A 13,572-nucleotide genomic window follows, 5' to 3' on the forward strand; every position below is an offset into this window, starting at 1 on the left:
TATTACAGAAGTAGAGAAACTGAAACGTTGAAATTTGCTAATTTTTCCACATTTTTGGTAAATTAGGTATTTTATTTTACCAGTGTCATGAAGTACAATATGTGACGAAAAAACGATCTCAGAATGGCCTGGATAAGTAAAAGCGTTTTAAAGTTATCAGCACTTAAAGTGACACTGGTCAGATTTGCAAAAAATGGCCTGGTCCTTAAGGTGAAAATGAGCCTGGTCCTTAAGAGGTTAAAGTACCATTTGCACGCTTCCCTGAACCGAATGAAATTATCACTCCCTCCCAAGAGCAACTTTAGGTTCAGGACAGGTCAGGTAACCACTACTAGGATCAGCCAACAGTGCTCTCTGCATCAGTGAGACGGTCGAGTGGAGGTCAGCTACCTCCAGAGACAGCCCGTGCAGCTGTCCGGTTAGTGCAGCAATAACATCCAGGGCTGAACTGATACAGACAACAAAATTATGGCTATTTGGCGGTTTATAATGTCACGATCAGTGTGGGGGGAAAACTCCACACTGAACACAGGAGGGAAAGGGAACAGTAACTGGACCTGGAAACTAGGGAAGAAACAGGTCACCTCCTAAACAACCTTTATCCGGGCCCTAACTACCTATGAATATGAATAGATCTTGAAGGTAGGAATATTCATATGCTGTATACCTAGGCCCTTATATCCCTATAAGGCCCTGGAAAAAGATTAGGACCAGAGACAACCCATTCCTCCCAAGATGGACTAACGGAAGTCTCTGTATCAGGCCCAGATACAAAAACAGGGAAGATAACAAACACAATACAATAGGAAACTTAGCTTAAAGTTGAAAGACTTAGCTTAAGGCCTCATGCACACAACCATTCAGTTTTCTGCGGTCCGCAAACCGTGGATCCGCAAAAAACGGAAGCCGCCGGTGTGCCTTCAGCAATTAACGGAACGGATGGCCCATTGTAGAAATGTCTATTACTTGTCCGTAAAACAGATAAAAATAGGACATGCTATATTTTTTTTGCGGGGCCACGGAACGGAGCAACGGATGCATCTTTTGCGGCCCCATTGAAGTGAAGAGGTCCGCACCCGAGCCACAAAAAATGCGGCTCAGATGCAGACCACAACAATGGTCGTGTGCATTAGGCCTAAAGTAGAAAACTGGCAACTCCAGAAACACTTTAGATTACAACTGACCAGCTAGTTAGAAGGCAGGAAGGAAATCTATAAACCACATCTCCAAGAGTAAGAAGCGGCTACTTAAGGGTAAGGTTAATTACCATCAAGCAACACCTGAAGCAAGGGGTGTGGCATTCACCAAAACACAGAGACAATAAGATCCACAAGGAACTTGTCAATTTAACTCACGTGTTGCCAGTCTCTCTGATCTCCTGGTACCTGCCATATATCAACCACTTCTTCACATCCATGATCCTTTATCCAACCAAAATTTGTACTTCTGAATCTTTCCCAGACTAGCTTCCCCGAGGCTTCCTTCCATACTAGTACTCCTAGGGTTAAGATTCCGATACTTCATCCCTGCCTTCTCTAACACTCTGTCCACATTCTTCAGAGCCTCCTTACATCCTCTTTCCGTCACCAATATTTTGGTTGTCTTATCCTTCGAGTATACAGAAATTATTCCCCATTGATTTTCAACTGTACCAGAACAACTATAGAAAGTAACAAAAATTCACAGACATCAGTTTTTTCCCTCAGTCTCCACAGAGTTTTTTTTCACTATATTCACCTAGTGTACTCTGTTACTGAGCCTCAGTTTCCTCAGAGCTTCCTCACTATTTAGCTAGTGTACTCTGTACTGAGATTTATTAAACAAATCAAGTCTACAAACCGGACATCAGTCCAAGGACTTTGATTTACCTTTCTATAATGTATAACATGGCTCCTAAAGCCAGACCAAAAACATCCCAAAGTTACTCATGATCAGAAACTAAACCCAACAATCATAGGTATTTTCAACTTTCAAGATTCTTTATCAATATCGTCTCGACTGTAAAGGGACTTTATACAACCAGTCAGGGAGGCACAGATATGATGTTAGATAGTCTCTTACCTTGCAGCTCTTCTTTTTAATATCTGTATGCCCCAGTCTGGATTATCCAAGTTGTCGTTAGATCAATGAAGTGTCCTTTAGTGGAGCCCCTCGTTGAGGCGCCAAGTTTTGTTGGGGCAAAACCCCCTACCTCTATGATTGTCGGGATTCCAATTGAAGTTTTATGAGCGCTCAGATAGCTGACATAGGCACACTGCTGAATCATATTATCTCTACTTTATTCCACATACATATACATCTTTATACAGATAAGTTTGCACACCACCAAGGGGGTATGGAAATTTGAAACCAGTGATTTCATGTTTTTGGCCCGGAAGATGCGGGTGCGTTGCGGGAAAATGCATGATTTTTCTGCGCCAGTGCAAAACATTGTAATGCGTTTTGCACACGCGTGAGAAAAATCTGCATGTTTGGTACCCAGACCCGAACCCGGACTTCTTCACAGAAGTTCGGGTTTAGGTTAGGTGTTGTGAAGATTGTATTATTTTCCCTTATAACATGGTTATAAGGGAAAATAATAGCATTCTTAATACAGAATGCATAGTACAATAGGGCTGGAGGGGTTAAAAAATAATAATAATAATTTAACTCACCTTTGATGACGTCACTGTGCTCATCACATGGTCCATCACATGATCTTTACCATGGTGATGGATCATGAGATGGACCATGTGATGAGCGTAGTGACGTCACCACAGGTCCTTTTCCTGCACAGCAAAGATGAAGACAGAAGAGATGCCGGCTGCACGAACAAGTGGATTAAGGTGAGTTAAATTATTTTTTATATTTTTTTAACCCTTCAGCCCTATTGTACTATGCATTCTGTATTAAGAATGCTATTATTTTCCCTTATAACCATGTTATAAGGGAAAATAATAATGATCGGGTCTCCATCCCGATCGTCTCCTAGCAACCGTGTGTGAAAATCGCACCGCACTTGCCTGCGGATGCTTGCGATTTTCACGCCGCCCCATTCACTTCTATGGGGCCTGCGTTGCGTGAAAAACGCACAAAGAGGAGCATGCTGTGATTTTCACGCAATTCATAAGTGATGCGTTAAAATCACCGCTCATCTGCACAGCCCCATAGAAATAAATGGGTCCGGATTCAGTGCGGGTGCAATGCGTTCACCTCACGCATTGCACCCGTGCGGAAATCTCGCCCGTGTGAAAGGGGCCTAAGTCAGAAGGAACATCAAACTCAGATAAGGGAGCAAGGAACCTGCTATGTTGAACTTGTTAGCTCAGAACTTTTGGCTTATTAACAGAACCCCCCCCCCCCCTTATCCCTCACAACTGGGTTAGTAATTTTCCACCTAAGCACAAGATGGAGGATATGTTTATACAAAATGGATTCTCATCCCTCGCAGAGTCTAGCAGAGTTTCAGGCAGGGTCTTCTTGGGAACATAGCTGCAGCATCCTCAAATTATTCAGAAGGATCGAGCACAATTTGGGTACCCCGATCCCCACTAGGTTTTTAAGCTCCCAGATGTTGTAGTCACATTTGACCATGCCATCTGAGGACTGAAAGTTAAAAGAGTGTGACTGACGTTATTGTCAATTGCATACATTAGCCCTCGGTGTCTGCTATTTAAAACAGAAAGCATTTAGCGGATGTAGCACCTGCTGCGCTTGCGAGTGGGCGCCATCCAACTCACAATATACCGTATATTTAAAGGGTTCTTCTGAGATAATATAACTGATTACCTATCCTGTGGATAGATCATCAGTATCAGATCGGTGGGGGTCTGACAACCAGACCCTCTGCCGATCAGCTGTTTGAGAAGGCACCGGGGCTCCTATGAGTGCTGTGCCCTTCTCTGTGCTTTTCCTGGGCCATGTGACGTCACCTTCATTGATCAAGTGGCCTAGGCTCAGCTCAGCCCCATAGACGTGAATGTGCTGAACATGATACCAAGCACAGCCGCTATAGAAGGTCCCTTGTGAAGTGAGTTCAATTCACACCAGATGCAAAAAGCAAGAGAAACAGACGGTGCTGCTCCTCTAGGATCCACAAGCAGATTAGATCCTATACGGCTCCTCATTCACTCCTCTGTGCTGCCAAACACTGCTTCTCGTTTGGATTGTGGTACGGCTTCTACACATTATGTGTCCTCAGCTCCTATATAAATCAGGGAGCAGAGACAGTGAAGCAGCGCAGACAATCGGACAGCAAAAAACTAATTTATGATACTCACAGGAGTTGTCACGAACGTTCCTGTGACAAGTGCCAGGAGATCAGGAAGACTGGCAACACATGGTCTGATCTGATACGTTCCTTGTGGATCAATTTGTGTCTATGTTGTTTTGGTGATGGCCACACACCTTGCTTCAGGTGTGCTTGTGTGGTCATTTAGCCTTTCCTATTTATTTCTGCTTCTCCCTCTTGGGGGTGCGGTTTATAGCTTCAGTTTCTTGGCTCTGGCCTAGCTGTTTATTGGATCTCGGTTGAGCTCCTAGCGATTCCTTTGCTTCATTTGAAGTTAAGTGTCGTCTTCCCCTTTTGTATTTTGTTTGTTGTATTTCCCTGTCTTTTGTATCTAGACCTGAGGGAGACTCATTTTCATGCTTCTGGTGGAGGAACAGGTCATCTCAAGTCCTGGCACTATTACCAGGGTCCTATAGGGTGAATTAGGGCCCTAGGTTCTGTTGTATGAACTTTCCTATCATCGAAGTCTGTTCATACTGATAGTCAGGACTTGCATTAGGGTTGCTATAGGAGGTGATCTTTTGACCTAGTTTCCAGGAGTAGTTCCTGTCTCCCCTTCTCTCCTGTGCTCGGTGTGGAGTTTCCCACCCACACCGCACCATGACAGGAGTAGAGAAAAACAAGGCACATCAAAAAATGAATAGCTAGACCATGGACATGTGGAGGATCACATGCTGCAGCTCAGGACCAGGTGTCTGTGCTGTAGAAGGTGAACGGTTAGTGCTGAGTGTCTGATTTCTGGTACCTGTAGTCCGCCCCATTTCTGCGCTCTCCCTCTACGCGGGTCTTAAAGGCTAAGCCACGACGCTCCGCAAGCCTGCGGACCTTCCTGAGTTCCTCCACCTTCTGGATCTCCCAATGGTCGAGTTGGGCCCCTGGCCCTCTGTGCTACAACCTACATCGACCCGGCAAGGTCCGACTCGCCCGTTCCTGTCAGCTTCTGCCCAGATTGCCGATGACAGCTTTACCGACCCCCCTCTGGACGGAGAAGACGCCGCTCTTCAACCCGTGCTGGCAGATCCCAAGTTTCGCGGACTTCGGTTCCTGAAGCCGGACCTGTGGTTTCGCTTGAGACTCTTACTCCGCCACTACTGAGATGCCTTGCTGCTGTTTTTTTGTTTTGTTTAGTACCCCCTTGGCAGTAGGCATGGCTACTATCACATCTGTGTTCCGTTATCTGCCAGGGCCGCAGTAGGCCCGCTCATTCCTGGTTTTCACCTTCCCCAAGTAGTTTGAGACACCCTCTGGGGGCTGATTATTCCCCAGCGATTGTCTCTTTGGATCTGTTTGATCCGGGTAGTTATCTACTTGTGTCTCTTATTTTTCTTCTCGTTCCTCTCTCCTTCTTCTCTCTCTCCCCCTCTTGTGTTCGTCTACTCGCCCCCTGTCCCTTGTGTCTTCTCCCTTTGGTTTAGACATGACATCGCTCAAGATAGCGTCACTCAACGCCAAGGGCCTCAACACGCCCGAGAAGAGATACCAAATCCTTTATCACTTCCACCGTCAAAGGGCGCAGATTGTGTGCATCCAGGAAACTCACTTTGAGGAAGGTAAGGCCCCTACTATCTGCCACAGGCACTACACGTCCTGGCACCTCGCGAACAATTCTGAGAATAAATCCAAAGGGGTTGCCATAGCGATTCCACAAATCATTGGCTCACCAGGTGCTCGGATGCATAGCCGACCCTGGGGCGCGATACCTGATCCTCACACTCCTCATCAGTGTTCGGGAATTTACAATCCTCAATGCCTATGCTCCCCTTCATAGTAGATTTAATGGATAGAGTCACGCCCTTGATCCGTGGTACCCTAGTATTCTGCAGCGATCTTAATCTTACCCTTGACCCCACGCTCGTAAACTCCTCAGGTAAAGCATCCCTCTCCTACGCTGCCATTAAGCGGGTTAAAAGGGCATTGTACCAATTACAATTGTGCGATCCATGGCATATTCACTATCCGGCAGATAGAGACTATACCTTTTTTTCCGCCACCCACTCCTCATATAGCAGGATAGACTATGTCTTAGTCCAGCAATCCGCCCTTTCCTGGTTGGTCTCCACATCCATTGGCAATATCCTATCACGCCCCGTTTTTTTGCTCCCTAGTGCTTCCCTTCATGGCTAGGACTGAATGGACCTTGCGTTTAAATGAGTCCCTTCTGCTGGACACAGTGTGCGCTGCTGACCTCCACACCACTGTGTCCAACTTCCTTTCCGATCATTCCTCAGACCAAACCCCTCTTCCTATGCAATGGCTGGCCTTAAAATGTGTCCTTCGTGGGACTCTCATTAGGCATGGCACCCGCCTTAAAAAAGAAAAGGCCATCTCCCTGAAGAATGCCCTGCAGAAGGTTGCATCCTTAGAGCTCCTTCACAAGCGAGCCCTTTCTCAATCTGTCTTTGGTGACCTTCAGAACGCACGCATGGACGCGCGTCGCCTTCTGTAAGCGTCTTACAAATGGATGGTCCAGACCTGCGGTATCAAATTTTATGAATACGGTAACAAATGCGGACGCCTACTTGCGAGAGCTCTCAGGGGTCATATTGCTGCCTCCCACGTTTCGGCCGTTAAAGACTCCACGGGCCGAATGGTGCACACTAATGAGGAAATTGCCTCTTCCTTTCAGTCGTTCTATTCCCAGCTATACAACCTCCCTGACCCTCATGATGTGGCGAGCGACCCGTATCTCAGCTCCTCTTCTCGTGGCCCCAAATTGTCAGCTGAACAAAGTGCCAGCTTGGAGACCCCTTTCACAGAGATGGAGCTGCATGAGGCGATTAAGTCTATGCCGAGTGGCAAGAGCCCAGGTCCCGACGGATTCACGGCTAGTTTTTACAAATCTCTTTCGGCCTCTCTCACTGCTTTTCTGTCAAAGGTCTTCAACAATGTTTCTGCTGGGTGCCCCTTTCCGACGCAAACGACCATGGCCCATATCACGGTTATTCCCAAGCCTGACAAAGATCCACACCTCTGCCCCAGCTATCGACCCATTTCCTTGTTGAACGTGGACCTTAAGTTATTTTCCAAGCTCCTCGCTAACCATTTAAATGTGTTCTTGCCTCACCTGATACACCCAGACCAGGTGGGTTTTATCCCTGGGAGGGAAGCGAGCGACAATACCCTCAGGACTCTAGCTATAATCCACCATGCAAAAATGACCAATACCCCTCTCATAATCTTGTCCCTCGATGCGGAAAAAGCTTTCGACCGCGTCTCCTGGCAGGCGATCCGATCTACCCTCTTGGGACTAGGGATTGGCCCGGATTTTCTGGGGAAAATCTTTAGTTTATATCAGCACCCATCCGCCCGTGTTAAGATAAACGTCACACTTTCCAACCCTTTTCTCATTCGCAATGGCACGCGCCAAGGCTGCCAGCTGTCCCCTCTTCTATATGTCATAGTGATGGAGCACCTTCTCGCTTCTATCCGTGAGAACCCGGATATCACCGAAGTCACGATAGGTAAGAAGGAGCACAAGTGCGCCGCCGCCTTTGCGGATGATCTTTTATTATACATAACTAACCCGCGCATCACACTCCCATCCCTACTCCGCGAACTCTCACGTTTCGGCAACTGGACGAACTTTAAAGTAAACATGTCAAAATCAGAAGCGCTAAACGTCTCCTTGCCCCGAGAGCTCCTCCCCTCCCTGTCACGGACGGTGTACAGGAAACAAGGCAAAGCAACATGCATAAATGACTCGCTGGATCCAAAAGCTAAGGAACCAAAGGGAGACCCCTGCAGAAGACCTGGCACTTTCCCTGGCTGCTCAGCCTATGCAAAGATCCGAATGGTGGAAGTTTGCATATCCACGTACCTTGACTATATAACCCCTGAGCACCCTACAATAGTGAGGGGACACGACCACCGGCTCCCTACACAAGATATGGAGGGAGTCAGGGTCACCTGGGATCCAGCAAACAGAAAATAACAGATAAATGTTCAACACTTAACTTTGCCGCAGACAGGAGAACAAGATCAGCATGCACCATGGCCATTCGACTGCGGATGGAAAGCAGAAGAGAATGACAACCGAACCCCCAAGCGAGAACAGAAAGCCTTCCAGAATCTGGAAACAAACTGCGTGCCCCTATCAGAGACTATGTCTGAAGGAATACCGTGCAATTTGACAATGTGATCAATAAATGCCTGCGCCAGCGTCTTAGCATTGGGCAAACCAGGAAAAGGGATGAAATGCACCATTTTGCTAAAACGGTCCACCACCACCAGAATCACAGTCTTCCCCGAGGAACGAGGCAGGTCCGTTATGAAGTCCATGGACAGATGTGTCCAAGGACGGGAAGGAATGGGTAAGGGAAGGAGAGGACCTGATGGCCGTGAATGAGGGACTTTGGCACGAGCGCAAGTCTTGCAGGCTGCCACAAAACCCTCAACCGACTTACGAAGCGCAGGCCACCAGAATCTCCTGAGCGATGAGATCCAGTGTGGCTCTTACCCCCGGGTGCCGAGCAAGGACCGTATCGTGGTGTTCTTTAAAAATCTTGTGTCTTAAAGCGAGAGGCACAAACAACCTCCCAGGAGGACAAAGATCAGGAGCCTCTGACTGGGCTGCCTGCACCTCTGCCTCCAATTCAGGAAAAAGAGCAGAGACCACCACACCTTCAGCCAAAATGGGACCCGGGTCTTCAAAATTCCCGCCTCTCGGAAAACAACGTGACAGGGCATCTGCCTTCACATTCTTAACTCCAGGGCGGAACGTGACAACAAAATTAAACCTAGAAAAGAACAAAGACCATCTGGCCTGTCTCGGGTTCAGACGCTTGGCTGACTCCAAGTAGGCCAGATTTTTATGGTCAGTAAATACGGTAATAGGGTGTCTGGCTCCCTTTAGCCAATGGCGCCATTCCTCAAAAGCCAACTTGATGGCCAACAATTCCCTATCTCCCACATCGTAATTTCTCTCTGCGGAGGAGAGTTTTCTTAAGAAAAAGGCACACGGTCGCCAATTGGCAGCAGAGGAACCCTGAGACAAGACCGCCCCCACACCCACCTCAGAAGCATCAACCTCAACTATGAAGGGTAAAGAAACATCAGGTTGCACCAAGATGGGAGCGGAAGCAAAACTCTCCTTGATATCAGAAAAAGCCTTACGCGCCTCTACTGACCAAGAAGAAAAATCTACCCCCTTTCTGGTCATATCAGTGAGTGGTTTAACAACAGAGGAATAATTCAAAATGAACTTCCTGTAATAATTGGCAAAGCCCAAAAAACGCATCAGCGCCTTCTGATTCTCAGGAAGCTCCCACTCAAGCACAGCGCGGACCTTCTCGGGGTCCATGCGAAAACCAGAAGCGGAGAGAAGAAACCCCAGAAATTGAATTTCTGGAACCGCAAACACACATTTTTCGCATATAATTTATTCTCCCGCAGGATGAGCAAGACCTGACGTAAATGTTCCTTATGAGTTTTGAAATCGGGAGAAAAAATCAAAATGTCATCCAAATACACCAATACAAATTTTCCCATCAAATGATAAAAAATGCTGTTCACGAAATGCTGAAAAACGGCTGGGGCATTCATCAAACCAAAAGGCATAACCAAATTTTCAAAATGGCCCTCAGGGGTATTGAAGGCCGTCTTCCATTCGTCCCCTTCTCTGACCCTGACCAGGTTGTATGCCCCTCTTAGATCTAATTTGGAAAAGACTTTAGCCCCAACAACCTGGTTAAACAGGTCCGGGATCAGAGGAAGCGGATAAGGGTCACGAATTGTGATACTGTTCAGCTCCCTGAAATCCAGACAAGGTCTTAAAGAACCATCTTTTTTCTTAACAAAGAAAAAACAGCGGCAACAGGTGACTTCGAGGGTCGTATGTGTCCTTTTCTCAGACTCTCAGAGATATAAGCACGCATAGCGATCCTCTCAGGTTGGGAAAGATTGTATAAACGAGATTTAGGCAGCTTAGGCGTCTGGGATGAGATTAATAGGGCAATCGTACTCCCTGTGCGGGGGCAAATCCTGAACTCCACTCTCAGAGAAGACATCCGAAAATTCAGAGAGAAAAGATGGTACAGTCTTAGTAGCAACCTCAGAAACAGATGTCATGAGGCAATTCTCTCTGCAAAAGTCACTCCAACCATTTATTTGCCTCGCTTGCCAATCAATGGTGGGGTTATGCTTAGTGAGCCAGGGCAGCCCCAACACCTAGAGGGGTAGGCAAACCGCTAAGGACGAAACATGACACATCCTCAACATGAGCATCACTCACAATTAAACGGATATTGTGAACTATGCCCTTTAATGATTTCTGAGAAAGTGGAGCGGAATCGATAGCAAAAACAGGAATATCCTTTCCCAAAGTGCGCACCTGGAAACCATGAGTTATCGCAAATTGATTATCAATGAGATTGACCGCTGCTCCACTATCCACAAAAATCTCACAAAAAATGTTCTTGCTCTCTAGCGCCACCCTAGCCGGCAGGACAAAACGGGAACTACAAGCAAACGGAAAACCTTCAATTTCCGCCTCAACCCTGCCAATAGTAACAGACGGAACATTTTTAAAAGATTTTTTCTTGTTTGTTTCTTTATTACTCCCAGAAAACTGCCTGAATCTCCTAGAGGGACAAATATTTGCCAAATGATTTATACCTCCACAACAAAAACAAACCCTCCCATGCAAGCTGAATCTTCTATTGTCAAAAGCAATCAACCCCAGCTGCATGGGCTCCTGCTCAGAAGGGGCTGACGGCGACTGAGACCCCTGCGCACAGAATGGGACCGCTGCACTGTCCTGGGACTGAGTATGACAGGAAGGGGACATCTCTCCTCTCTCTCTAAGACGCCTGTCAATACGAACGGCCTGAGACATAGCAGAGTCCAAAGAAATAGGCCTCTCATGAAAGGCAAATGCATCTTTCAATCCCTCTGAAAGACCATGGCAAAATTGACTTCGGAGTGCAGCATCATTCCAACCAGTATCAACTGCCCATCTCCGAAATTCTGAGCAGTATATTTCTGCGGATTGTTTACCCTGGCATAATAGACGTAGTCTAGACTCAGCCAGAACAATACGATCCGGATCATCATATATCTGACCCAGGGCTAAAAAGAATTCATCCACTGAACGGAGAGGCCGTGCCCCCTCCGGCAGCGAAAAGGCCCAGGACTGAGCGTTACCTCTGAGCAGCGATATAATGATCCCCACCCTCCGTTCCTCATCACCAGAGGAATTAGGAAGAAGGCGAAAATGGAGTTTGCAAGCCTCTCTAAAACGCACAAAATTCTCACTACCCCCGGAGAACGTATCCGGGAGCGAGATCTTAGGCTCAGAACAAACTCCATGAACGCAAGCTGAACCGGTCACTTGAAGCTGAGAAAAAGTCTTACGGAGATCAGCTACCTCCAATGAAAGACCCTGGAAGCGGATCCATGCTTGAGACGGTTTTGGCGGCTTATAATGTCACGGACGGTGTACAGGAAACAAGGCAAAGCAACATGCATAAATGACTCGCTGGATCCAAAAGCTAAGGAACCAAAGGGAGACCCCTGCAGAAGACCTGGCACTTTCCCTGGCTGCTCAGCCTATGCAAAGATCCGAATGGTGGAAGTTTGCATATCCACGTACCTTGACTATATAACCCCTGAGCACCCTACAATAGTGAGGGGACATAACCACCGGCTCCCTACACAAGATACGGAGGGAGTCAGGGTCACCTGGGATCCAGCAAACAGAAAATAACAGATAAATGTTCAACACTTAACTTTGCCGCAGACAGGAGAACAAGATCAGCATGCACACATACTCCAGGAAGAAGTATAAGCCGCCCAGAAAAGCATTCTGGGGAGGAATTTAAAGGGAAGCAATTAGTCCAACACATGACAGCTGAGAGAGGCTAACGAGATGAGGAACTGAATACCACAACAAAGAAAGTCAAGGAGGAGGTTCTGAAAGGCCTCTGTGAGAGCTTCTCAGCTGTCTGGTTGTGACACTCCCTCCATACCTCGTTCGCCTGGCTGCCTTCGGGCATAAAATATCTAGGCATCAGAGTCTTGGCGGACCTCTCTCAGCTGTTTCAGCTGAATTTCTCTCCGCTTCTCCGGCGGATCTTGAGTCCTGGCATCGCCGCGACTTCTCCTGGTTTGGCAGGGTCAGTAGCCTTAAGATGAACCCGTTGCCGAAATTGCTCTACCTCCTGCAGACCGTTCCTATCCGACTACCGGCGACCTATTGGTTGCAACTGAAGCGTTCCTTCACGCGGTTTGTGTGGGCTCCAGGCAGACCGCGGATAAGATATGAACTACTGACCAGGTCGAAGGAGACGGGCGAGGTGGGTCTGCCGGACTGTAAATTGTATTACTTCTCCGCGGCGTATGCCAGGCTGCTGGACCTGTTGAGAGTAGACTCCGCCAACGGCGTGGGTCCATATGGCAAGGGACTCCTCACCTACCTCACCCGCAACGCTCCCCTGGTTGATAGGGTTGTCCAGCGTCTCAGCCCCAACCCCCTCTTTTACGGTTAATCATACCCTCGCAATACTCGGCTCCACACGTAATCACCATTCACTCATCGATACTTAAGGCCCCCTGACCCCAATTACAGATCATCCTGACTTCCCTCCGGGGCGCTCCTCGAGCACCTTCTTGTCAAGAACTAGCACGCACCCTCTCTGATTTTATCATGTCTTACGCGGGTCCCTGCTGAAACCCCTCAATCAGATGCTGGATCCCTCCGCCATTCGCCCCAGGCATACCTTTGAACACCTCCAACTTCAACATTTTTACTCGACCTTGCGCAAAACCCATGATCTATCCAGAGCCCTCACTAAGTTTGAGCAAATGTGCCTGGCTCCATCAGCAGTATCCAGGGACATCTTCACTATATACAATTTGCTCATTCAGCAACACTCCTCCAGTCCTCCTCCCTTTTGCTCGACATGGGAACGGGATTTAGCTGTCCAACTCACCCCTTCCCAGTGGCAGAGAGCCTTCCTTCTGACCCACAAGGCGCTAATCTCCACGAAGGCGCAGGAAACAAATTACAAGGTCCTCTCCAGGTGGTACAGAGTGCCCACTCTTCTCCATAAGTGGTTTTATGCCGTGCCGGACAGATGCTGGAGATGTTTGTCGGATGAGGGCACCATGATTCCTTTGGGACTCTGTGCATTCCATTTTGCGCAAAGTGACAGGGATTCCCATTCACAATACCCCTGAATCCCTCTTGCTTTTCGCCTTCGACCTCACCATTCCGGCCTATAAGGTCTCCCTCTTGAAATACGTGCTCCAAGCCGCCAAAACGGTCATTCCCCGCCACTGGAAGTCACCCTCCCCCACTCCCTACT

General features: G+C 47.7%; 1 protein-coding gene across 1 annotated transcript in view; it reads left to right on the forward strand.

Annotated features, from left to right (window-relative positions):
* Window positions 1–13,572, forward strand: part of LOC122925022 (zinc finger protein OZF-like) — a 338,508-nt gene that overhangs the window by 75,434 nt on the left and 249,502 nt on the right. The window contains exon 4 of the mRNA XM_044276555.1: window positions 1,108–1,119. Within this exon, the coding sequence (XP_044132490.1) occupies window positions 1,108–1,119 (12 nt within the window). The remainder of the gene's footprint in view (window positions 1–1,107; window positions 1,120–13,572) is intronic.

Source organism: Bufo gargarizans, chromosome 1, assembly GCF_014858855.1.
Source record: "Bufo gargarizans isolate SCDJY-AF-19 chromosome 1, ASM1485885v1, whole genome shotgun sequence".
Taxonomy (NCBI): domain Eukaryota; kingdom Metazoa; phylum Chordata; class Amphibia; order Anura; family Bufonidae; genus Bufo; species Bufo gargarizans.